Below are 27,852 nucleotides of genomic sequence, written 5' to 3' on the forward strand. Positions count from 1 at the left end.
GCCTTGAGCATAAAAATGAGTGAATGTAGGCACAGTCCCTTAGAAGCACCAAGAAGGGCATAACTGAGGATGCAATAAGCAGTTTGGATCTTAATCAATGTGTAGGAGTTTTCCCAGTAGACGACACAGAAGTTGACATTCCTAGTGCTCAATAAGAAAGGCTTAGGGGTGGAGGGACAGAAATGTGGCATTCAGGACACTACAAGCTGTTTGGTATTGCCAGGATAGAGAAATAGTAGAAGGGGCTACAAATTGAAACCTGGGAATCATTAGCATGTAAGTCGGGAAGCAGATGTTATGGCCCACGGAGCAGCAATAGAATGCAAGAAAAGAGGACCAAAGATAAACCTTTACAAAAAGGTCCAAGTACCTAAGGAGTGGGGAGAGGAAGATTATTCAGGGCAGACAGAGAAAGTGCAATCAAAGAAGTCAAGGAAATCTGGAAGAGAATGACAACATAGAAGTCATTAATAAAATAGCATTTGAAAGACAACTCATAAATCTTGTCTAATGCTGCTATAGCCCAATGGGATAAGGACTGCATTTGGCAATAAGATGGTGATCCTTTTTAACTTGGCAAGAACATTTTCGTTCAGGTGGGTATAGGGGTCATATTTCAGTAGATTCCCAAATTTATTTCATATCACTTGGATCATGTCGCTACCCCCTCCAATATCCTTTGAGTCCTCCTCATTGCTCAAGAATAAACTCAGCCACCTTTTATACACCAATATGACACTGTAAGCCAACAACTACCTGAGATAGGTCTCAATCAATTCAGAAGTGTATTTTGCCAAGCTTAAGAACATGTCCAGAAAAAAAGAACACAGAATTTAACAGTCCGTGGTCTGTGCCTTTCTCCAAAAATAATTTTGAGGGTTTCAATATTTACAGGAGAAAAGTGAGCTGGAGGAGATAATGGGAGGGCGTGGTAATCCACACATTGCAAGAGAAAGGGAGCAGGTAGGGAAATAATCAATTATGTATTCATCTCGCGCTCAGTAAAGCTGTTTTCCTTTCACAACCCCAACCTGCTTTTCTAATTTGGTTTCTCTCTATTCTCTTTTGAAATAATTATAAGAATAACTAATATATATTTACTGCCTACTGTATATAAGATTCTGTGATCAAATCTTACTTATACCTTCTCATTTTTAAGTCTCATTCTAGTGCTGGCATCAGTAAACAATGGCCTGCTGGCTGGCCATCTGTTTTTATAAATAAATTTGTATTGGCATGCAGCCACATCCATTTGTTTATGTATTGTCTATGGCTGTTTTCATGTCACAAGGGCAGAGCTGAGTAGTTGCAACAGAGATCTGCAAAGCTTAAACTATTAACTATCTGGCCCTTTCCAGAAAAGGACTGTAGAGCCAATCTCTACCCTATTCAATGCTGGTGGGGCCCTGCCGAGACTTTATCCACCATCCCCTAGTTACCTGAGTCACAGCTGATAAGGGCCAACAGCTGCTCCCTTCACTGCCTTTGGCCAAATGGGGGTTATGTTCCCCCATACTGTGGGGCAGTCCACAGCCAAAGACTAATATAAAAAGCTAGCCCCCTTGTCTTGAGGTGTGACCTAGTCTGTGGCTCAAGTTATGCTCCAGAGAGCTTCATGGGATAAGGCTGAGGCCAAGTTTCCAGCAAAGATCACATCCTTATTTACTTCCCTCCTTTGTCCCAGCCTGCTTCCCTCATTCCCCTTTACCTGAGAGCTCTCCTCAATGAAGCACTTGCATAGTGATCTCCATTTCAAGCTGGGGAATCCAACATAAGGCTCTCACAAGCCTACAAGCTGGGAATTACTATTCTACTTTATAAAATAAGGAAACTGAAACCAAAGAAGGTTAAATACCTTGTCCAAGGTTGCACAGTCATTAAGTGACACACCTAGGATTCTGAAGCCTGTGCTGATTCTGCCATATTACACAAACTTTCCTTCACGTATTTCTCATTCTAGCCTAACTTGCTGACTCCAGTACACAGGTCAGGTCCTGCCTCTCTGTATTTGATCCTGCTGTTCTCACAGCCTGAGTCCTCCTCCCAACTCTGTGTATCCGAATCCTTGTCTTTCCAAACTCAACTCAAATCCCACTTGTAAAACACTGTCTGATCCTAGCTCCTATTGCAAGTGTGGTCAGTTTTCTTTCTGTTCTCCACAGAGCATGCTCTGTGTTTCTCTTATGACACGTACCACTTTCTCCCTTCTATCCAAGCTTATTTATTCACCTATTCTGTCTCACTCACAAGAATGAAACATGGAGTGGAAGATCAATGTTTGATTCACATGTCCATCTTTCAAAAATCTTAGCACCAAATATTTCCTGATATGGGTGCAACCATCCCCATTACCATACAATGCAAATGGATATTTCAAAGAAAGCAGATTGTCTGAAGGTTCAAGTTAGAGCCTGCTGGCAATCCTCTTTTCCTGGGAAAACCCAAATGTGCTCTCATAGACTCCCAGCCTTAGTTCAAGGAGAATTAACTTATCTTTTCTGTGCTCAGACAGGCAGAGAAAGAATTCAAGTTAAATTTCAGCCTGCCTCTGTTGTCTCCCATTTAGTATCAGCTGTGTAAGTATCAGCCCCACTACCTGAAGTCCTGCTTCCCCAGGTCCCAAGCTGTGGGGTGACAGACTACTTTCTGACCATCTCCTGGCTCAGTTAGCATGGAATTTTCCCAGAATCCTTGAGTCATATTAGGAAGACCAACAGATGCAAAGAACTTCTCGGCCTCCTTGAATATTCTCCGTGCATCCCAGGCCTGGGAAAAGAGAACAGTGTTAATTCCAGCCATCAAAATAACTGCATTCCTAAATTAAATAAGCCAGGCACAGAAAGACAAATACCATACGTTCTCACTTATGTGTGGAATCTAAAACAATGGAACTGGTAGATGCAGAGAGTGGAATGGTGGTTACAGAGGCTATGTGGTTGGGGTCATGGGAAGATGATGGTCAAAGTGTACAGTCTCAAACTGGATGAGTAAGTTGGTTTTATCTTTTTGAGATCCATTGCACAGCATAGTAAATACAGTTAATAATAGAACATTGTACATTTTGAAATCACTGAGAGTACATTTCAAATGTTCCCACTGCAAAAAAAGTGAGATAATTGATATGTTAATTAGCTTTATTTAATTATTAGACTTGGTGGAAGACGTAAACTATAAGGTAGACCTGAAGGCGTAGGCTTTTGGAATTGAAAAGGCCCAGATGTGGCTTAGCACCAATGGGTAGTTAGGCCTTGGCTTTATGATCTGTATGAAGTCCAAATTTTCAGAATGTTCTGGAACTATAAAGAGGCAGCAGTAGGCATCTGCCAGCCAGAAGACTATTCTGGGAACAAGTGCCTCAGGAACTGACCAAGCATGCTTAGGAGATAAGGCTTACATCAGGTAAGCTAAGTTTATGTAATTGGCAGCTAGTCATCAGGTAAGCTAAGTTTATGTAATTGGCAGCTAGTCTATGAATCACTTTTAGTAACAGAAAACTTCCTCTCATATCAAAGACCAGTCAAGTCTGGTTTTTTTCCTCTATCATCTTTGGGAATAAGAAACAGGATATGAGACTATCGATGGTTTTCTCTCGGGCACTTGATATTGATGAGTATGACATTCTTGAACAGAATGAACTGATACCAAAACAGTGTATATTAGGAAATACAGTTAACATCTGTTGAATGAACAATGAATGAACAAATAGAAAACTAGACTGAAATTATTAGGAGTTCTGAGTTCAATCCTTAGTTGCCAATGACTGTCTTTGTGACTTTGAGCAAATCATTTACCTGAGCCTCATTTTCCTCACCTATAGCATGGAGCTGTCACAGTACCTATCCTGAGTCTTAGAGATGACAATAGAAGAGATAGGTATGAAGACCCTTTAGAAAGATTTAAAACATACATCAAGATGATCCTATACTGCTCCTCAACTACAAAGTGGAGCTAGAACAGCTGCAAGAGTTTAGAGGACCTTGCAACTTCACATTTTATTCTGCAATAGACTTTTCCTAGGAGTATGTTACGTATGTGAAGATGTTCATTGCATTGCTTCTTACAGATTTAAAACTATTAAGCAATGTTGACGATGCACAAATAGCAAAAATTATGGTGCAATTATCTGAAGAAATTTTATAAGGCAAATAGAAGTATAATTAGGCATTCTACTCAGAAATGTAGAATTTTAGTTGAGTAAACAAAAATACATAATTATAATATCATTTCATCAACAGAAGGGAACACAGAGAATTTTTTTTTTTTTTTTTGAGATGGAGTCTCGTTGTCACCCAGGCTGGAGTGCAGTGGCCCGATCTCCACTCACTGCAACCTCTGCCTCCCGAGTTCAAGTGATTATCCTGCCTCAGCCTCCTGAGTAGCTGGGACTACAGGCGCACGCCACTATGCCAGGCTAATTTTTGTTGTTGTTGTATTTTTAGTAGAGATGGGGTTTCACCATGTTGGCCAGGCTGGCCTCAATCTCCTGACCTTGTGATCCACCCATTTCAGCCTCCCAACATGCTGGGATTACAGGCATGAGCCACCACACCTGGCCTGAGAATTTTCTAACTTAAATTTTAATTTTAGATTCAAGGAACCCATGTGCAGGTTTGTTACAAGGGGATATTTTGTGATACTGACATTTGGGTATCTATTGGTCCTACCAACCAGATACGAACATAGTACTCAATAGGAAAGTTTTTAGCCCTTGCCACTCTTCTCTCCCTCCCTCCTTTTGGAGTCCCCAGTGTCTATTGTTCCCGCCTTTATGTCTGTGTGTACCCAAGGTTTAGCTTATAAGTGAGAACATGTGATATTTGGTTTTCTGTTTCTGCATTAATTCACTTAGGATGACAGCCTTCAGCTGCATCCATGTTGCTGCAAAGGACATAATTTCATTGTTTTTAAGGCTGTATAGTATTCCATGGTGTATATCTATCACATTCTTTATCCAATCCACCATTGATGGGCACCTAGGTTGATTCCATGTCTTTGCCATTGTGAATAGTGCTGCAATAAACATACAAGTGCAGATTTTTTTTTTTGAAGAATAATTTGTTTTCCTTTGGGTGTATACCCAGTAATGGGATTGCTGGGTCGAATGGTAGTTCTACTTTTAGTTCTTTGAGAAATCTCCAAACTGCTTTCCATAGTGCATGACCTAATTTACATTCTCACCAACAGTGCATAAGCATTCCCTTTTCTCAGCAGCCTCGAAAACATGTTATTTTTTGACTTTTTAATAGTAGCCACTCTGACTGGTGTGAGATGGTATTTCATTGAGGTTTTGATTTTCTTTTCTCTGATGATTTGCAAATATTTTCTTCCATTATATAGATTGTTTACTCTATTGCTGATTTCTTTTGCTGTACAGCAGCTCTTTAGTTTAATTAGGTCTCACTTGTCAATTTTTGTTTCTATTGTAATTGGTTTTGAGAGCTTATAAATTCTTTGTCTATGCCAATGCCCAGAAGAGTTTTTCCTGTGTTTTCTTCTGGGATTTTTATAGTTTGAGGTCTTGTATTTAGATCTTTAATCCACCTTGAGTTATTTTCTTATATGGTGATTGGTAAGGCTCTAGTTTCATTCTTCTGCATCATACTTTTGTCTTATAAAATTTCTTCAGATAATTGCACCATAATTTACTGTTTATGCATTGCTGAACCTTTGCTTGTTAATAGTTTTAAATCTGTAAGAAGCAATGCAATGAACATTTCAACATACATAACATACTCCTGGAAAAAGTCCACTGCAGAATAAAAAGTGAAGCTGCATAACCATATATGGCTAGCCAGTTTTCCCAGCACCATTTATTGAATAAGGAGCCCTTTCCCCATTGCTCATTTTTGTTGACTTTGTTAAAGATCAGATGGCTGTAAGTGTGTGGCTTTATTTCTGGGATTCTCTACTCTGTTCCACTGGTCTATGTGTCTGTTTTTGTACTAGTACCATGCTGCTTTGGTTACTGTAGACTTGTAGTATAGTTAAAAGGTAATGTGATGCCCCTGGCTCTGTTCTTTTGGCTTAGGATTGCTTTGACAATTCGGGTTCTTTTTTGGTTTGATATGGATTTTTGAATAGCTTTTTCCAATTCTGTGAAAAATGATGATAACTTGATAAGAATAGCATTGAATCTGTAGATTGCATTGGGCAGTATAGCCATTTTAACGATATTGATCCTTCCAATCCATGAACATGGGATGGTTTTCCATTGGTCTGTGTCACCTATGATTTCTTTCAGCAGTTTTTTGTACTTCTTTTTGCAGAGATCTTTCACCTCCTTGATTAGATGTATTCCTAGATGTTTTAATTTTTGTGGCTATTGTAAATGAGATTGTGTTCTTGATTTGGCTCTCAGCTTAAACATTATTGGTATATATAGAAATGTTACTGATTTTTGTGCATTGACTTTTGTATCCTCACACCTCACTAAAGTCATTTATCACATCTAGGAGTCTTTAAAGTTTTCCAGGTAGAGTCATATCATCAGCAAAGAGAGCCAATTGGACTTCCTCTTTTCTTATTTGGATGCTTTTTTATTTCTTTCTCTTAAATGATTGCTCTGGGTAGAACTTTCAGTGCTATGTTCAGTAGGAGTGGTGAAAGTGGGCATCCTTGTCTTTTTCCAATTCTCAAAGGGAATGGTTCTAGTTTTTGCCCATTCAGTATGATGTGGGTTTGTCATAGATGGCTCTTCCTATTTTGAAGTATGTTCCTTCAATGCCTAGTTTGTTGAGGATTTTTATTATGAAAGGGTGTTAGATTTTATCAAATGTTTTTTCTTCAACTATTGAGATAATCATGTAGTTTTTGCTTTTAATTCTATTTGCGTGACAAATCATATTTGTGTATATTGAACCAACATTTCATTCCAGGAATGAAGCCTATTCTATTATGGTGAATTAACTTTTTGATGTGCTGCTGGATTCAGTTTGCTAGTATTTTACTGAGGATTTTTGTGTCTATATTAATCAAAGATATTGGCCTGTAGTTTTCAGTTTTCACTGTGTCTTTGCCAGATTTTGGCATCAGGATGATACTTGTCACATAGAAGAGTTAGGGAGCAAAACTTCCTCAATTTTTTGGAATAGTTTCAGTAGAATTAGTACCAGCTCTTCTTTATATGTCTGGTAGAATTCAGCTGTGAATCTATCTGGTCTGAGGCTCTTTTTTTGTTGGTAGGTTTTTAAATCATTGATTCAGTATCAGAAGTCATTATTGGTCTGTTTAGGGTTTCAATTTATTCCTGATTCAGCCTTGGGAGGTTGAGTGTTTCTGGGAATTTATCTATTTTCCCTAGATTTTCTAGCCTGTGTGCATAAAGGTGTCAATAGTAGTCTCTTAGGATCCTTTTTATTTCTGTGGGATTGGTTGCAATGTCACTTTTGTCATTTCTGATTGTGCTCATTTGGATCTTTTCTTTTACTCTGTTAATCTAGCTAGAGGTCTTTCCATCTTGTTTACCCTTTTAAAAAAACTGACTTTTCATTTTGTTGATCCTTTGTATGATTTTTTAGGTCTCAATTTCATTTAGGTCTGCCCTGATTTTAGTTCTCTTTTTTTTCTAGCTTTGATATTAGTTTGCTCCTGTTTTTCTAGTTCCTTTTGGTGTAGTGTTAGATTATTAATTTGATATCTTTCTAGGTTCTTGATGTAGGCATTTAGCACTATAAACATTTCTCTTAACATTGCTTTTGCCACATCCCAGATATGTTGGTATGCTGTGTCTCTGTTTCCATTTGTTTCAAATAATTTTTTGATATCTTCCTTAATTTCATTGTTTACCCAAAAGTCATTCAGGATTAAGTTGTTTAGTTTCCTGATTATTGCATGGTTTTGAGAGTTCCTCTTGGTATTGATTTCTATTTTTATTTTACTGTGGTCTGAGAATATGCTTGGTATGATTTTAATGTTTTGAATTTATTGAGACTTGCTTTATGACTGAGCATGTTGCCAATCTTAGAGTATGTTCTGTGTTCAGATGAGAAGAATGTGCATTTCATAGTTGTTGAGTGGAATATTCTATAGATGTCTCTTGGGTTCAATTGGTCAACTGTCAAGTTTAAGTCCAGAATTTCCAGAATTTCTTTGTTAGTTTTCTGTTCCAATGGTCTGTATAACATTGTCAGTGGGGTGATGAAGTCCCCCACTATTATTTTCTGGCTAAGTCTTTTCCTAGGTCTAAAAGTGCTATGTTTATTAATCTGGGTACTCCAATGTTGGGTGCACATATATTTAGAATAGTTAAGTCTTTTTGCTAAATTGAGCCATTTATCAATATGTAATCACCCTCTTTGTCCTTTTTCACTGTTGTTGGTTTAAAGTCTGTTTTTTCTGATACAAGAATAGCAACCCCTGCTCTTTTTTGTGGTCTATTTGCATGATAGATTTTTCTGCATCCTTTTACTTTGAGCTCATGGGTATCATTACACATGAGGTGGGTCTCGAAGACAGTAGAAAGTTAGATCTTCTTTTTCTTTCCAATTTGCCACTCTCTGTCTGTTAGGTGAAGCGCTCCTGTCATGCTGTTGTTAGCTGGTAGCTTTGTAGTCTCAATTGTATAGTTGCTTTATTGGGTCTGTGGCCTATGTACTTACATGTGTTTTGAGGAACCCAGCACATTTAAATAATTAAACCAAAATAATTAATTAATTAAATTAATTAAATAATTAAATTAAGAAAGGTATTGCTTAAACTTGTTTTAAAGATTATTGTAATATATTTAACACTAATAATTTTAAATATGCAAAAATCCCCTCATTATATTCTTGTTTTTACTATCCATAGAGATTACTGGCTGGTTACCTAGCAATGACAAACTTTGGAAAGAGTGATATCAACCAGTTGATAATTCCACATCTTACTGCCTAATGGAAAACTCAGGTAATCTCCATTTTAAATATCTTTCAATGAGATCAATACTACACCTGCAATTCAAGGTATCTGAGGTCACTGTAAACTGCTTTTCCATGAAAATATAGCTACATAAAAAATAAATTTCAATTAGTAAATTTTTTTATTTACATGGTTTAAAAATAAAAATAGAAGGATGACATAAAAATAAATAAAGTTGAGAATTTAGATTTAGTTTTTAAGGGCTCTCTTTCCTACCTGATTCACCATTTCATCAGTAACATCGATGTTTGGTTTCTGTCCATAGGGAACTGTCAAAGAGTACAGATTTGTCCAAAATCTGCCCCACATGTCACCTATTTTTAAGAAAGAATCTGTTAGTATATGACAGAAACAGCAGAAATATAGACATAATTTATTAAATTTATAGACCATCATTGATACTGTAAATTAGAAAGAGATTTCTATACTCCACCATCTATGGTACAAAATATTACAAATTAAGCTGTTAGTAATTCCTAGTGTTGGCTTCAAAAGAGATCATATAAAATCATCATTCAGGAACTTTACTGACTGGTAACCAAATTCCACTTTTATTCCTGTACTAGTGTGCTTAACTTGGTGACTTTGTAAACATCAAACAAATGTTAAGTTGTACTCCAAGGCCTGGGACCCTAAAAAAGAAGATGTGTCTAGAAATAGTCAACCTAATAGCAGGACCAGAATCCTGGTGCCAAAGAAATAGGGCAACAAACTTCATGAAGAGTACTCCTGTAATCTCAGCACTTTGCGGAGCTGAGGCAGGCAGACCACTTGAGATCAGGAGTTCGAGACCAGCCTGGCCAAGATGGTGAAGCCCCATCTCTACTAAAAATGCAAAAATTATACAGGCATGGTGGCTTGAGCCTGTAATCCCAGCTACTCAGGAGGCTGAGGCAGGAGAATGGCTTGAACCCAAGAGGCAGAGGTTGCAGTGAGCTGAGATCAGCCACTGCACTCCAGCCTGGGCGACAGAGCGAGACTCCATTTGAAAAAAAAAAAAAAAGTACTCCATAAATTTATATTTTAAAAGATAAAATCTAATAGTGATACATGTGAAGGCCTATGCTTAAATTTTAAAGAAAAACCTGGCCAGGCGAGGTGGCTCATGCCTGTGATCCCAGCACTTTGGGAGGCCAAGGTGGGTGGATGAAAAGGTCAAGAGATCGAGACTATCCTGGCCAACATGGTGAAACCCCATCTCTACTAAAAATACAAAAATTAGCCAGGGGTGGTGGCACATGCCTGTGGTCCTAGCTACTCGGGAGGCTGAGATGGAAGAATCGTTTGAACCCAGGAGGCGGAGGTTGCAGTGAGCTGAGATTGCACCACTGCACTCCAGCCTGGCGACAGAGCAAGACTCCATCTCAAAAAAAAAAAAAGAAAGAAAGAAAAGAAAAATCTATTCATCATAAAAACATATGGGTGACATCAGGCTAAAGCATAGTCCACATGTAAAAGACCAAAAGTGATGCAACAAACAGTATGACATGGCTTCTGAAGCATAAATGTGACCTTGAGCTAAATTAATAGAAGTACAGTGTCTAGAACAAAGGTAGTCATGGTACCATGTCTTTCTTTATGTTGGCCAAACCTCATCTGGAGTAACTGTTAGTCTCTGAGCATGATAATTGAGGAGGGATATTGACAAAGTATAGCTCATCCAAAAGAGAGCAATTAGAAAAGTAAGGTTTTAAGGAATGGTTGATAATGTATAAGATATTTAACTTGACAAAAGAAACCGGTGTAAACATGATAATAGCAATAATTGTCACTAAAATGTATTTGTGCCAGGTACTATGCTGTATCTTATATGATGGTTCTTGATGAATATCTGGAAAGTCATCTTGTGGAATAGGAATTGACATTCTGGGTAACCTCATAGCATGGAAATACATGGAAATAGGACTAATGAATGGAAGGCATCAGAAGGGTGTTGCTTAAGTTCCACATAAGGTAGAACTGTGTTACATTGGTGCCATGTAGCAATAATTAGTCTACATTGGAATGAAGAAATTATCCCATCACACCAGAAAGGGTTAAGCAGATACTGAATTACTAAATGTTTGCCATTGACGTTGTAGAAAGGATTTCTACATTACTTTAGAGTTAAGTCTCCACAGGTCCTTTCTCCACATTCTCTCCTGACAGACAAGGTTTGGCTGTGGAGGAGATTAGCTTCCAGCAACTTAGCTTGACTACAGTAGAAATACTATGTATGCATAGCATGAAATTTTCAAATATTTATATTTTATTTGGCCTCAGCTGCTGTGGTGGGAGAGGGGAAGGTGGCCACTTTCTTTCATTCTTCGCTCATATGATTCCAAGCCAAGTATTTGTCAGCAAGAATAATTGGCAATTTCCCCAAATTATAATGAACTTAGAATGAACTTTGGAAGCTTTTTCCCAAGCTATACCTTTCTGTTACCCCGACCACATCCAGCCAATCAAGCTTTTTTCCTCTGAAAATATGATACTAAAATCTCAAATTCCACCTTAAGAGCTTAGCCAACCAACTTAAATACTAAAAATTATTTTCCCCATTTCCAGTCTCATTTGAGCCTGGAATTCTTTCTCTAGTTATCTTAAGCAACCCCTTTATCCTTTGAATTGCAGCCAAAATAATAACTCTTTATATACAGAAAAGTAGTACAGTAGATAATTATTTAAAATAAACTTTCGGTTGAAGAAAATGCTTTCAAAATGTGATTTCTATCATGTTACTAACCACTTACAGATTTTTTCAAAAGTTTTATGTTAAGCCTCACTCAAAGAAGGCAATCTTATTGTTAGAAATAGCAAAACGCCAAGCACACAAAGAATTCATGGGGCTTCTTACCAAGCAAATGAGCAGGGAGGCATCCAATTGGACTAATATAGGAAGGGTAGGCATTCATCAACTTTGCCCTCACATAGGCATGAAGATGTTCATATAATGGTTTAATCTGAAAAGTGCAGGAAGAAAGGTTAAGACCAAGAGTAGACAATTCTAATTTCCAATCTGCAACACTAGAAATGGGAGATTATTTTTAAAAGTAGAATTTCCCCAAATTATAATTTTTTCTCTCAAATTTCTGGAGAATTTAAAAGCATTCCTTCTTCCTAGATATTGATGATAACTAGCTCCACTGCATAAATCAATAAACATACTTGAAGAACACAGGTCCCAAAATAAAAGCAGATGCAAAATGTATACATTCATTTTTAAGATTGTTTTTACTTTTTTTGTTTTTATTCTTCCTTTGTTTTTAAATTGAGGTATAATTTACATACCATAAAATTCACTCATTTTCACGTGTGTAGTTTCATGAGTTTTCATAAATTAAAACTACTGCGAAACCATCACCATTATCTAGTTTTTCAACACTTCTATAACCGCAAAAATTTCCTTGTGCCCATTTGTAGTCAATTCCCCTCCTACCTCCAGCCACTCTGAGTATATCAGAGTCTGTTTATCCCTTCACTAATTGAAGGACAGCTGGGTTTCCAGTTTGGGGCTATTATGAATATTGATGCTATGAACATTTGTGTGTATCTTTCTATGGATAAGAATATATGTTTTCATTTATTTCATATAGAAACTTAAGAGGCATATGGTAAGTGTGTGTTTAACTCTTGAAGAAATTGCCAAACTGTTTTCCGAGGTGACTGCCCCATTTTACATTTCTTCCAGCAGTGTAAGAGGGTTCCAGCATCTCCACATTCTCCCCAATACTTGGTATTGTCTGTCTTTATAATCATAGCTATTCTGGTGGGTGTGGAGTGGATTTCATCATGGCTTTAATTTGCATTTCCCTAATAACTTTTTATTTGCTTATTTGTCATTTGTGTAATTTATTTGATGATGTACTTATTCAAGTCTTCTGCTCATTTCATTTTTGGGGAATTGTTTGTCTTACTTCTGTTTTTGATACCTCTGCCAAACTATGGCTGTGACAGAGTAACTCACATCAGAAGTTTGAAGGTGCAGGTAAAGGGGAGGCATGGGGCCAAAATGAAGAGAAAACATCCATGGGACATTTCTGTTCACAAAACTCTCTCTTCCCTGTGAAGACTACCTTATTCAAGGTAATAGTATCAATTTTTCTGAGGAAGAAAGCAAAGTCTATAGCTCTGCTAACACAGGAAGACAGTGCCAGCCCCAGGTAGCTCAATAAGATCATTCCTACTTATAATTTAGAAGGCCATTTCTTCTTATAATATTTCATTGTCACAGTCTTTCTATTGTTAATTAATGGTCAGTGACTGAAAGGAGGAGGAAAGCAGACAATTCTGAACGTCTGTATGGGGTGTTCCATTATTCTTTAAAATCTTTTCAAACTCTAATATTCCATTACTTTATGAGGCCTGGGAATGGCTGACCAATGCGTGAAGAACAAGCCAGAATGCCTTTTAGTCACTGTCCCTCTTTCCAATACACTGCCCCTCAACTGTTTGTGTGTACAGTTCCTTGGTTACCTCTTCAAAGGTACGTTCCACATCTTCAATCAACTGGTTGCGGTGGTAGTCATAGCCATCTACCCCATTTACTTCATAGTCTCCTCTCCAATAATCCCCATAGTCTTCGTAATCTGTATTTTTTTAAAAGAAAGGGAAGAACATAAGGGAAAGAAAGAGAGAAAGCACAATATACATAGATTAGCCTTGCTGGGAGGTTAAAAGAAGTGTAAAGACATCTCATTTTTATTGTGATAACTATCAACTCAAAGGGATGCAAACAAATAATAACATCTCTGTTTAAGCACTTGCTCTGCATCAAGGGTTTAAATGTGTTATTTTATTTAATAAGCATAAGAACTATAGAAAATTTAATTAGTATAACTTCCACTGTGCAGAGTAACAGCCTGTTTATTTTTAAATAAATTTTATTGTGTATATTTAAGGTGTACAACATGATGTTATGAGACACATATATAATAAAATGGTTACTGTAGTAAAACAAATAACATATCCATCATTTCATATAGTTAAGCATTATCTTCCCATGGAAGTGCAGCTAAAATCTACTCATTTTGCAAAAATCCTGAATACAAAGCACTATTATTAACTATAGTCTTTATGTTGTACATTAGATTTTTAGACTTGTTCATCCTACATAACTGCTACTTCGTATCTTTTAACCCACTTCACATATCCCATCCCCCTGCACCTCACCCCTGGTAATCACTGTTGCTCTTTCTCTGTATATTTGATTTTTTTTTTTTAGAATCCGCTTTTGAGTGAGATGATGCCATATTTTCCTTTTTATGTCTGGCTTATTTCACTTACTATAATGTCCTCTATGTCTATCCATGCTGTGGCAAATGACAGCATCTCCTATTTTTAAGACTGAATAACATTTCATTGCATATACATTCCACAGTTTCTTTATCCATTCATCACTTGACAAACACTTGGGTTGTTTCCCTATCTTGGCTATTGTGAATAATGCTGCAATGAACATGGCAGTGTAGATATCCTTAAGAAGTGGTAATTTCATCTAATTTAGGTATATACCCAGAAGAGGGATTGCTGGGTCATATGGTAATTCTATTTTTAATTTATTTAGGAACGCTATACTATTTTTCCATAACAGCTTCACCAGTTTATATTTCCACCAACAACCTGTGCTTAGAGTCGTTAAATCACTTGTCCAAGATCACAGAGCTGGTAAGCAAAAGAAGCACACTCCTAGTCTCTTAACAGTGGATGTCTATTGTCTTGATACATCCGTTTATATCTTTAGCTTTAAAATATGCAACTGGATCTCTAAATTTTTTAATTCTCCTTTTGTTCAGGGCCTTGTAATTTTTAGATCAGACCCAGCTCTTCTTAGACTTTGCCACAAGGGAACTGTGTTTGCAAATTATATGTATCAATAGCATGATTCTATGTGTTTCCTTTAGTATCTCACCATCAGGAAACACAAGCTATGTTAGAATATTAGCTAATAAAGTTTGTAAACATAATTTAATAATATTTATTTTTACATTCACATTGGCAATTGATGATTGGGAAGATGAGAAGAGAAATAAATATTTGGATGAAAGGACATCCAGGATATTGTTTTTAAAATGGTGATAAGCAATTGTCTCCAGCTTGCCTAAGGCTTAAGAATATTGAATTTAAGTGGCAGTGGAAAAAATTTAAAACAACAAATGGGGAAAAAGGTCTTCCTTACTCAACCTCAGCAGGCAGTGAATCATCAAAACGCAATGTCAATCATGATACCATGACTTCAGCTCATTATTCTGGGAGGAGAGTAAGTTAAGAGATATGGAAATTCCTTCCTATGTTAAGATTTTTATGACCACATAATTTGAAATATATACTGCAGAAAATAATACATTTTCAGCCTAATCTGGCTTTTTTTTTCTTTCTGGGGCATCACCCTAAGGTAGACACACAAATGACCTTTGAAAGTGAACTGTGGGGGCTTTAGACAAAAGACAGTGACTCTGTCTCTCATCATGAGAAATGGGATCCCCTCTTAATCCCCAGACTCCCTCAGGAGCCTTTATGGGCCAGAGATTTTCCTGGATTACTTATAATTCATAATTCCTGGATAATTTATTTTAGGCCTTATAGTTGAGTCTCATTCTTGAGCTTCTTGAATTGTAGAATGTCAGTGCACCTTTTCTTTTTCCTCAGTAATTTCTTTTTAAAACAGGTAATCTGAATTGTTCAGGAGATGATTGTTAATTGAGGGGTATCCCTGATACCAAAGGGCAGGCTTGGAAATGCAGGAGAAATAGCCCTGCGGCCACACAGAGAGCTTCAGGACCTCTACAGATCAGGAAACTTACGATTTGCTCTTGCCATTTCATTTTTCAAGACCACATACTCTTCATATAATGGCCTCAGCTGCTTGCCGACCTCAGATCTCCAGCCTTCCCAAGCCCAGAGCCTCTCATTGTAGTCTGTACTCTTTGCCATTATTTCATTCAAACCTGAGTCCCAAAGCACCCAAAGAGAAGAAAAGATGCATTTGTAAAACTTTTATTTGTAAACAACTACACTAACTTTGAAGAATTAAAAGTAAGGTTGGCAGACATTAGGTCATAAAGTGATTAAATAAAATTTCATGATTTATTTATTTCCTTGCCCTTATAGTTCCAAAATATGTCTGCAAAGGAAATAAACCACTGAAATAACTTAATTATTAACTCGATTAAATTAAGTAAATGTGATAAAAATTTACAAGGAATTTTTACTAAAAGTTAAAAGAGCATATATGTGTTGAAACACATATTTGCAATCATTTTTAAAACTTGGGAGAAAAGTGAATTTCATAATCACTACTCAAAATTAGTAGCCCACCTGGTTCAAGTAATAAGCATTCCTGTGGATGATTTGGGTTACAAACTTTTCCAGTACTGTAGATGGTGCTCATTGCATTTATAATTATGTTCAACTGCAAATTAAAGATAATAAACAATGTTAACAATGGAAATTTTGCTGAAGAGAATGCTAATATAAAGATATCCTTTTGGCCACATGATTTTTTGATTCCTCAAAATACAGCAATTTACTTCTTTGCCATGCATCTTTCTGTATGTAGAGAAGGAATAGCCAAGTTTCCCCACTGTCAAATAGCACAAAGTGCTATAAGCACATAATAAATATATGTGGAGTAATTGAAATAACCAGATCTTTTATTCATTCAGCATTTTCTTCATTCAGCATTTATTGAAACTGTAATATGTCCTACACTTTGACAATTTGGAAATGAACAAGTCAAAGACCACAAGGTCATAGGACAATGAGGCAGCCATGAAATCAATAACTATTAATATGTAACAGAATGACAAGTGCTATAACTGTCACCAAAAAGTGATGCAATAGTGTAGAAGCAGGGAGAAATTAATAACTAATAACCTGGAGATTCAATAATGGGTCCAAAGAGGAGGAAACATAGAGCTGTGTCTTGGAGAAGAAGTAGGCATTGGTCATGCAGAGAAGGGAGGTAGAAAGCAGAGCCTAAAAAATGAAAGGAGGTTGGAAAAGACAAAGCATTCCCAGGGAACGGTGAGATGTTGAATGAAACTGGAGCAATGGTGCTCATTAGGGAAAATAAAAGACATGAGAATGGAGAGATAAGCAGGGACCAGATCATAAGGGACCATCTATGCCATACTAAAGTGTTTAAACTTTACCCTGTAGGTAAAGTGAAGGTGACAGAGTGAAGCAGTGCTACTCCAGGTGTAATCTGTGGAACACCGCACATGAGCAAATAGTTTGTTTCCATTCTGTGATAAGTACAGGAATTAGGAGAATAAATGTTTATAAACTTTTGAAAACAATTTGCTATTTCCATGACATCTAAGCATGTAATCGATGATCTTAACCAAGTATTCATCTGCAATGGATTGGAAATAAAGGAATAAATGAGGTAGAAAGGAAAGAAGGTAGGGAAAGAGGAGGGATGGAGGAAGAAAAGGAAGGAAGGAAGAGAGGGAGGGAGGGAGGGAGGGAGGGATGGAGGGAGAGAGGGAGGAAGGAAGGGAATGGTTCTCTTCCTCAGATTGATTTAAGAAGCACTTGATTGAAGGATCTGTATCTTCTCCTATTTCCCTTGGGCTCGGCCTTGAGAATCATTCTAAAACATAAAATAGATCCTATGCTTAAAACTTCCACAAGAGCTCATTGTCCAAAAGAATCAACCTAAATCCCTTACCATGGCACAAAATCCCTCATGGTCTCTCTCTACCTCTTCTTCAATCTCCATTGCTTCCACTCCATTGAATCTAAGCACCCTTGAGTCCCTTCTCTTACCAAACACTTTAAGCTCTTACATGCATTTCAGTGGTTTTCGGTCCTGGCTCTACATTAGAATTATCTGGATATTTTTAAAAAATAGAATTTTCAGGTTCCATCTAAGCTAGACCAGGCTGTTTATATGTGAATGGGCAATATTTCTCATAGTGTCCTTGTGTGGGGGAAAAAATGGAGAAACATAGAATGGATAAGGTAGAGTGGATTGATAATTAGTTGAACAATTGGACCTAAAGAATGCAGAAAAATAAATATTAACTTGTAGAAAGATACATTTCACATGGCTTTATCTTTGCCCTTTTGATGCACTTTTATATATATATATATTCTATTGCGTTTTAGGTTTTGGGGTACATGTGAAGAACATGCAAGATAGTTGCATAGGTACATAGACGGCAATGTGGTTTTCTGCCTTCCTCCCCATCACCTATATCTGGCATTTCTCCCCATGTTATCCCTCCCCTACTCCCTACCCTCCGCTGTCCCTCCCCTAGTTCCCCACGACAGACCCAGTGTGTGATGCTCCCCTCCCTGTGTCCATGTGTTTTCACTGTTCAACACTCGCCTATGAGTGAGAACATGCGGTGTTTGATTTTCTGTTCTTGTGTCAGTTTGCTGAGAATGATGGTTTCCACGTTCATCCACGTCCTTACAAAGGACACGAACTCATCGTTTTTGATGGCTGCATAGTATTCCATGGTGTATATGTGCCACATTTTCCTTGTCCAGTCTATCATCAATGGGCATTTGGTTTGGTTCCAGGTCTTTGCTATTGTAAACAGTGCTGCAATGAACATTTGTGTGCATATGTCCTTATAATACAACGATTTATAATCCTTTGGATATATACCCAGTGATGGGATTGCTGGGTCAAATGGAATTTCTATTTCTAGGTCCTTGAGGAATTGCCACACTGTCTTCCACAATGGTTGAACTAATTTACACTCCCACCAACAGTATAAAAGTGTTCCTATTTCTCCACATCCTCTCCAGCATCTGCTGTCTCCAAATTTTTTAATGATTGCCATTCTAACTGGCGTGAGATGGTATCTCAATGTATGATGAACTTTTATTTTTATATATACAGATTAGAACACACAAAGTTCCAGAGGACAAGCAACTGAGAAAGAAGAATTTCTTTTTAAATAGCTAGATATTTTGGATTAAAAGTACTTCAATAGGCTATATCGGGGTCTGCACACTATGTTCTGCAGACCAAATCCTGTCTGCTGCCTGTTTTTGTAAAGTTTTATTTGAATACAGCCATACTCATTCATTTACATATTAGCTATTGCTGATTTCCTTATACAACAGCACAGTTGACTGGCTGCAACACAGACAATGTGGCCCACAAAACCTAAAATATTTACTATTATCTGTTCCTTTACAGAAAAAAAGTTTGCTGTTGACGTTGTGGACAAAATTATTCTTTGTTGTTGGGGGTCATCTGACGCATTGTGAAATGTTCTGCAGCATCCCCACTAGATGTCAATAGTATCCCCCAGTTGTGGCAACCAAAACTGTCTCCAGACATCGTCAAATATCCCCAGAGGACTAAATCGCCCCCAGTTGAGAACCACCGACATAAACTAACTGTATTCTTGAGGCTACCTGATCCTTCAAGAAGGTGACCTAACACAAGGGGGTGTCCATACACACCACAGTGCTAGGGACAATCTCAGTTTAACTCTGTGCTTGAATATAATTATTACTAGTGTCTTTCACTCTCAAAAATATTCCAGTTTGAATAATAAATTATATGGTCACCTTACCTAGGCATAGAGACAGCTTTTTGTAATGTCAGCATTACTATCTTTGCAAATAAAGGAAGCTGCTGTGGGTGATATTGATGTTTAATATTTCCCAAATATTTCAACTCTTGGGATCAATGCTAAAATGTTCACAAACATACCCGTTTGCTCTTGTCTTCTGAGAGCACTGAAGATCCATTTTGCTGAAGAGCCTGCAACTGAAGCTTGACTGTGAGATTCTGAATTTCTTGTAGTGGATATGTTTGGGCAAGTTTGGACTGTTCTTTGAAAAAGGCAGACCATTTCTCCCCAGCAACATTCTGAAATGACATAAAAGAAAATTGAAGTTGGAATGGCACTGCTTGATCAAAGAGAACAGAAGATATAGTCCAAAGAATATCGGGTGAAACATTTAATATTTCCTGAGTGATTTAGTCGTCTACTCTGCTGAAGGTCAGTGTTTAGGTTAAGAGTGACCAGGCTACTTTTGACCACTCTCTCTGGCCTGTTGCCTGGTTTTCCCAAGGGTTCTGTCCCCAGAACTGGAAGTGAATTCTCACAGATAATCCACATTGTGGGGCCCTGGAATTTTTAGCCTTAGTGCTGTGACGTGGGTGAGTTGGCCAAAAATTGAAAGACGAGTGCTTTAAAAAGAGAATCCAGTAGAGCCCAGAGTGGACATAATGAGAATACAGCCCCCTAATAACAATGGGCACCATAAGAAATGAGAACCAGTTCATAGTAACCTCCTAGCTGCTATGACATAGCCCAAGGATTTTGATCTTCAGTTAGAATTCCCAAAGAAGGTTTCCCAGAAAATGGCCATTGGTAGCCATGGTGGTTTTCTACCAGCAAAAGAAATCATCAAGCAAGTGATGATGCCAGGACACATTTCCCCTCCCCCCCATCTTTAACATCAGTTGGAAAGGAGACTTCCCCACACTACTCTAGTGTTGTCTTTTCTCAATGTATAAATTCATCTCCATTTACCAAAGACCAAAATGAGCAACTACTTGGTATACTGTACTGCTATAGACCATACAAAAGAGATATCATGTGAGGAAAGTAAGAGTTTCACTCCTGGACTCAAATACCTTAGCCTCTCTGAGTCACAGTTTTAGCTGCAAAATGAAAGTAATAATAGGACTTACGTCAAAGGACTGTTGTAAGGATTAAAAGAATTAACAAAAAATGAAATGCTTACAAGAGTGCCTAACATATCCCAATCATTCAACAAATGTTAGTTATTTTATTATTTATTATTATTTTATAACTTATTTGATATTTTATTATGTATAGGGAAAAGTACTTGTCCTTACATTGCTTTCAATTTTATCAGACAGTCAAGATATGCATTATAAAATTATTAATGAAACATAAGAGTATATAATAATGTATAAATTATGAGTGGGCCAAGCAATTTCTGTTGCAAGAAAGAAGAAATGCATGTAGGTGACTATATTTGGCCAAGCCCTCATGCAGAAGTTACAACATAAGACACACCTTAAACTAGATAGGAGTTGGATGAGTAGAGAATATTTTGCAAAATAATTTACCTCATTTAATTTTCTCAATTAACACTATGAGGTAGAAAATCACTCTCTCTCTCCTTTTTTATACATACAGAAAGGGGCTCAGAGCAATAAACAGTGGAGCTGGCAATTAGCCACCAGCATCTGATCCTGGCCCTGTGGCAGACAGACTCTAAGAATGCTCCCATCATCCCTGCCTTTGGTGGTCACACCTCGTGTGATCCCTTCCCCGTAAGTATGAGCAGATCTGTGATTTACTTCCAACCAGTAGCATACAACACAGATGACAGGATGTTTATGTTTCTGTTATATAAGACTTTAACTTTGATCGTCATAGAAGACTCTCTCCTTTGCTGACTTGCAGCAAGATGCCATGTTGTGAGCTAGCCTATGGAAAGGGCTACATGGCACATAATTAAAGATGGCCTTTGACCAACTGCATTAGCTTGGAGGTAGATTCATCCCCAGTCAAGCCTCAGAAGAGACTACAGCTCTGGCCAGCACCTTGAATGCAACCATATGAGACTCAGAAACAGAAGATCCAGCTGAACCATGCCTAGACTCCTAGCCCACAGATACTGTGGGATAACAAATGTGTATTGTTTTAATCTGCTAAGCTTGCGGTAACTTTTTGTACAATAGATAACTAGTACAGCTCCCACAGGCAGAAGTTCAGGCATGATTGCATTTTCCAGACCAAGGAATTTCACCTTTACCCTCTGAGAATTAGGCAGTCACTGCGGGTTTTGAGTATGCATGTGACGATGGAAATGGTGCACAGAAGTGGCAGTAATGAGCCACAAAAGACATAAAGAAAATAGTGGCAGTGAAGACGGAAAATAGGCTGTTTGTGGTGGTTCATGCCTGTAATACCAGCAACTTTGGGAGGTTGAGGTGGGAAGATTGCTCAAGCCCAAGAGTTTGAGACAAGCCTGGGCAACATGGCAAGACCCCATCTCTGCAAAAAATACAAAAATTAGCTAGGTGTGGTGGCTCTCACCTGTAGTCCCAGCTACTCATGAGGCTGAGTTGGGAAGATTGCCTGAGCCTGGGGAGGTTGAGGCGCAGTAAGCCATGATTATGCCTCTGTACTCCAGCTTGAATGGCAGAGTGAGACTCTGTCTCAAAAAAAAAAAAAAGGGAAAGTAATTTCTTTCTTTATTGAACACTCACAACCTCTCAGAAACTGCTTCTGATTAATCTTCAAAACAACCTTGTGAGGGAGTCGTTATTGTCTCAACTTTACAAATAAGGGAAATGAGGCACACAGCTGATAAGTAACTTTCCCTAGGTCACACAGCTAGAAATTAGAAGAACCAGGACATCAACCCAGATTTGTTTACTTCCAAAGCTAATGCTCTGAACTACTATCCTATAGATTGTATTTGACACATTCTAGTCTTCTCTCTAACATGCAGGAGTGAGAAGAAGTGAGCTATGGGAAGAGGAATTTGGTCTGCAGCACAGCCTCATCTATGCAACCTACCTGACACACTTCTCAATCCCTACCCGTCTTCACCCAATCCAGATGATTTACTGTGAAGCAAAATTTCTGGTAAAACTTTCATACCAAATCATAGGAATAATTTTACTCTCAATCTACAAGAAATAACTCATAATCTCCAAAAGGCCTCAGTCTTAGAACACTGTTTGTCATTCTACATGTGGGAAATTTGAGGCTATCCTATTTTATTTTATTTATCACTACCATCCTACACATGTTATAATTATATCACCAAAAAAAAATCACTTTATGTTGCTTTGCATTTTGGCCCCTAAGGATGTGTTATTCCTTGCCAAGCTATTCTTTTAATATTATTTACAATTTATTACAATTTATTCCACGTCTTTAGCCTACAGCTCCCAAGCCTAAATAAAACAGACAGCATAGCAGTTATTCAAAGAATCAGTTCATGCATACCTGTCAGATAATTTAGTGGTCAATAGCTATATGTAGGCTGAATTATGAATGAAATGAAACATATATAGAAGCTTATCCAGTCCCAGGCTTGAAAGGAACCATTACAGATAAAATTGGTGGCATTCCACTCTATCTCTGGCCAAAGGCAGGAGAGAAGCAACTAAAACTGCAACAGTTTCTGTAGCCATACAGGGAGATTTGGGAGTAAGGCACACATTGTTCGAGATAATCACAAGAAATTAAAACATTCTTTAAACCCCATCTATAACTGTAATGGATACCATACTCACAACCTGTGAGAGATCTTTTGTAATTTCAAGGACTGTAGGTGTAAAATCCTAAACTATATTTTAAAACATTCAAAAAGATACTCTGCTCTTTTTGGCCCTAACTATATGCATAAATTAAGTATAAAGTATACGATTTCTTAAGCCATAGGTCTGGTGGTCTCTACCCAACTTGTGATAATCGTATTTAAACTATTAAAATCCTTTTGTGATAAGTTGCTCAAGATTTAAAGTATTGACAGCTTATTTTCTCTTTTTCTATAGCTCACTATTGCCTAAACCAGGCTATATACTTTTAGTAACCTCTAAACAACTTCTTCCCTTGTAGGTGTGAGAGTCCCATGAAGTTAGAAAATGAAAAACTGTTCAACACCCACCTATGAGTGAGAATATGTGGTGTTTGATTTTCTGCTCTTGTGTCAGTTTGCTGAGAATGATGGTTTCCAGGTTCATCCATGTCCCTACAAAGGACGTGAACTCATCATTTTTGATGGCTGCGTAATATTCCATGGTGTATATGTACCACATTTTCCCTATCCAGTCTATCATCGAACACATGGACACAGGGAGGGGAGCACTACACACTGGGGTCCATTGGGGGAAATGGGAGAGGGACGGGGGGGTGGGGAGGTGGGAAGAGATAGCATGGGGAGAAATGACAGATACAGGCAAGGGGACGGAGGGCAGAAAACCACACTGCCATGTGTGTACCTATGCAACAATCTTGCATGTTCTTCACATGTACCCCAAAACCTAAAATGCAATAAAAAAAATAATAAAAAAGACAGGATAAAATTTTTAAAAAATTGTAAAAAAACAAATTATTCTTGATATTCTAAAATGTAAAATCAAAAAATAAACTTGCAAAATAACTAGAAAAAAAAAAGAAAATGAAAAACTGAATGGAATCTTTAGCATCTATCCAGTACCTTGCAGTCCAAAAATCTCCCAGGAAAACCTTCACCCTTGGCCCCCATATGCCAGCCCAGTTTCCAGATAGAGCTGTCAAAACTGCATTGGGTTCAAAGACAAAAGCTGCCTAGGTTACTTTCTAAATATACCCAGGTACTTGCATATTAAAACACACACACGCACACACGCGCACACACACACACACACACACACACACACACTCCATTTAACAAACTAAGTAATGTCAATTTTAAGAATGTAAATTCCGTAAGTCAAGCTTAGGATTTAAGAAATTATTTTTTTCTTTATTTTAGATGGGAGATTTAATATTTTAACATTTAAAATTTTTAATATGTATGAACATTTTTATTTTTTCTGAATTGTATCTCATGGGAAAAAAAAAAGTGCTTGCACCTGAATTTTATTCTATGTGCTGCACAGTGATCTTCCCCGACTCTTGTAGCCGTAGGAAGGTGTTCATGTGTATTTAGGGGCATGGGACAGACTCATTAGAGACAGGGATGAAGTTTCCTTGGGTATATACAGAATAGCAGTTTAAAATTAAATCATGCTCTGCTCGGAGTTCACTATGAAACTATCCCTGGAGACATAAATAGGTCCAGAAATGGGGCATGCCCAAGGACCCTAGGGGCCCTGGCAGCAGGGGCAGAAGAAGCTCTAGAGAACACAAAAAGAGTAAGTGTGGTAGGCGAGATGCAATGGCTCATGCCTGTCATCCCAGCACTTTGGGAGGCTGACGCAAGAAGATCGCTTGAGCCCAGGAGTTCAAGACCAGCCTGGATGACAAAGTGAGAGCTCGTCTCTACAAAAAAAATTTTTTTAACGAGCCGGGAAGATCATTTGAGCCCAGGAGGTCAGACTGCAATGAATCATGATTACGCCACTACATTTCAGCCTGGGCAACAGAGTGAAACCCTGCTTAAAATATATATATATATATATATAGGCCTCATGCTCTCTCTTCATGGTTTCTGAAAACTCACCAAGAAATACAGTGTCCTTGCTTTTGTTTTCTAGCCAGGAGTTGCTTGATCCCGAAAGTCTTGTAAGAAGACATGATGAGAAATGGAGGCAATCACACATACCACAATGGCAGAGAAAGGGAGAGAGCTTTGGAAACCTGTTTTTACTAAGCTTTTTTTTCCTTATCTTTATCTGATGGACCTCTTACACTTCTACACTGGCAGCTTTATGACACTATGCTGATCAAGTTTTGATGACTTCTATTATTTTGAGATATATTCTCACAGCTTGACATAAGGATCACCACATTAGATAAGATCCATAGGCTGACAAAAATAGTCTGACTTCTGAAAGTTATACCATAGGACAATATGGGAATGGTAGATTATCCTCAATCATGTCACTCTGATAGAATATGAACATACACATGTCATGCAGCCCAAATTTCCCTTCCTGCATCTGTTCTTTATTGCTACACTAATACTACTTAAGAAACAACTTTGTTTGTTTTTTGTTATATAATACTACATAACAAGCAACTTTGTTATGTAATACTACATAACAAATACCTTTTGTATTATGTACTAAATAACAAATAACAAACTTCAATGGCTTAAGTGGTTATTGAAGAAACAATATTTTGGGTGGCAAAACTGTGCTTTTGTTATAGTGTGAATCGTTTTTCCAAATACTTGTCTGTGTATTAATGAACTGCCAAAAATCTACTTCATGGCATATTATAAATATTTATTTTATGGAAGAATGTTTTCAGAGTTTGCAAACCTTCTTTGAGGTAAAAAGCCTATCACAAAAACCAAGATTAGAAGTACTAAGTGGGCTTAGAAATATTAATGGTAATTTCTTTCTATCTCTCTTTTTTTTTTCTTTTGAGACAGGGTCTCGCTCTGTTTCCCAGGCAGTGGCACAATTTCAGCTCAGTACAACTCCTGCCTCCTGGACTCAAGTAATCTTCCTGCCTCATCTTTCCCAGTAGCTGGGACTACAGGTGTACACCAACACATGCAACTAATTTTTGCATTTTTTGTAGAGACAGGGTTTTGCTATGTGGAGTTCGTTTCCCAGGCTGGTCTCGAACTCCTGACCTCAAACGATTCACCCACCTCGGCCTCTCAAAGTTCCGGAATTACAGGCGTAAGCCACTGCACCTAGCCAGTAATTTCAAGTATTTACTTATTTTCAGTTAACAGTGCGTTATTGATCAGCAAATGTTCAACACTGGGGATTACAGAGGAAGTTATTTACTCTAAGAAGTTCATTCATCGTTAACCCCAAAAAAGATGAAATTGATCATCAGAAAGTCTCATTAAAATAAATCTACACTGTGTTTAATTTAGTGAGTCAGTGCATATAATCTTTTCTTAAATAAAGTTGTCTCATTTCTCAGCACTTAAATATGGAAGGATACTGTTTTGGGATCTGTGAGAGAAGAAATTGCTAAATCCTTGCACTTGTTAAACAAAGCGTCTGGCTTTCCCAGAACATTCTGATATTTGTCAGAACGGGTTTAATCACAGTTTTTGTTGTTTGTTTTTGTTTTTGTTTATGTTTTGGAAGGATCTGCCTGGATTCTGTGACCTTTAGGAGTCCCTTGGAGCTCTGTGACAAAGACAAAAGGAATTCCCAAGTCCAGCCTTACCCGAGCCCTGATTAGCTTAATTACTAGTTAGTTCTTTCACTAAGCCTCCAGTTGCATTTTTCAGTTGATATATCATGTGTAGAGAACCTTTAGATATTCCTGTTGACATTGTAGGCGAAAAGAAAATATTAACTCAATAACTGATGGCATTTCCATGACATGCCTTGAAATCCTGATTGTGATGAGAATTATGGTGGTAACTCTATAAAGAATATTCACTTGTTTCCAAGCATCTGGATTGAGACCAGTGAATTATTTCGTAACAATTTCCCGAATGAACCCCAAGGTCAATTAAGTTTAATTATCTGGGTCTCCAGAATCAGAGCTATGGAGGCAAACATCCAATCTCACAACTCAGAGTATTTCTTTAATTTCCCTTTACAGTTTCATGAGCAGTAATCTAATCTTTAAAAAGCAACAAATAGCCCTATAGAGCCATGAGAACTCACCATGTTTTGAACATTCTCTTCAGTAATATTGGTGTTATAATTCCAAGAAGCAAGTGAATTTTCATGGAACAGGTCTTCAGCTTCATGGTTAAACTTGTCCAAAAATGTCTTGGCCTGTTCCTCTATGGTAGACTGAGCAGCAATTACAGCAACAAGGCTGAGAAGGAGCCAGAAAGAGCCTGACATCGTCCCCTGTAAGCCAAGATCACATCCACTGAATGACTTTCCCTAGACTAAAACCTCCTTATGAGATTTTCTCTCTTATCAGCCTTTGAACTTGGGTTGGGCACTGAGCAGGAAAGACCAAAAAAAGAAAAGAAGAAGAACACAGTAAACAATCTGCTGAACCAATATAAAGTTCATCCTGGAGAAGACAGATATGTAACAGATTTTAGAATAATTTTTTAAAGTAAATAAAATAAGAAAACATTATTCTTTAATTCTAAAGAACCTTAGCTCTCCTGTCACTTTATGGCCAAATCAAAACCGGTACTTTCGGTTAATATTTTCCTACAAAGCTGTTAAAGATACATGGAAAATGTTATAATTTTACAGTCACCAAAGAGGTCTAAAATTAAAGATCATGAAGATAATGTTGGTGTTTGTATGGTTTTCAGACAATTTCATAAATAGTCAGTTATCTCTCATTTATTTTTATTTCAAGGTCATATTCACAGAAACTCTCTACTTCGATAACATTTTCCCTTCCAAAT

General features: G+C 37.6%; 1 protein-coding gene across 2 annotated transcripts in view; it reads right to left on the bottom strand.

Annotated features, from left to right (window-relative positions):
* The window catches only part of ACE2 (angiotensin converting enzyme 2), a 49,095-nt gene extending 21,667 nt beyond the window's left edge, over window positions 1–27,428 (bottom strand). Inside the window, exons 1-8 of one of the 2 annotated variants that reach the window (XM_010336623.3) lie at window positions 27,140–27,428; window positions 19,559–19,717; window positions 16,192–16,285; window positions 15,678–15,821; window positions 13,351–13,463; window positions 11,732–11,837; window positions 9,112–9,209; window positions 2,597–2,766 (exon numbers count right to left, since the gene is read on the bottom strand). In XM_010336623.3, coding sequence (XP_010334925.2) covers window positions 2,597–2,766; window positions 9,112–9,209; window positions 11,732–11,837; window positions 13,351–13,463; window positions 15,678–15,821; window positions 16,192–16,285; window positions 19,559–19,717; window positions 27,140–27,325 — 1,070 coding nt within the window. In that variant the 5' untranslated portion in view covers window positions 27,326–27,428. Of the gene's footprint in view, window positions 1–1,708; window positions 1,777–2,596; window positions 2,767–9,111; window positions 9,210–11,731; window positions 11,838–13,350; window positions 13,464–15,677; window positions 15,822–16,191; window positions 16,286–19,558; window positions 19,718–27,139 lie in introns of those variants that run through there. The other variant, XM_074391372.1, reaches the window with a different exon arrangement.
* Between the last annotated feature and the right edge of the window lie 424 nt (window positions 27,429–27,852).

This window comes from Saimiri boliviensis, chromosome X (assembly GCF_048565385.1).
Source record: "Saimiri boliviensis isolate mSaiBol1 chromosome X, mSaiBol1.pri, whole genome shotgun sequence".
In the NCBI taxonomy this organism is placed as follows: Eukaryota; Metazoa; Chordata; class Mammalia; order Primates; family Cebidae; genus Saimiri; species Saimiri boliviensis.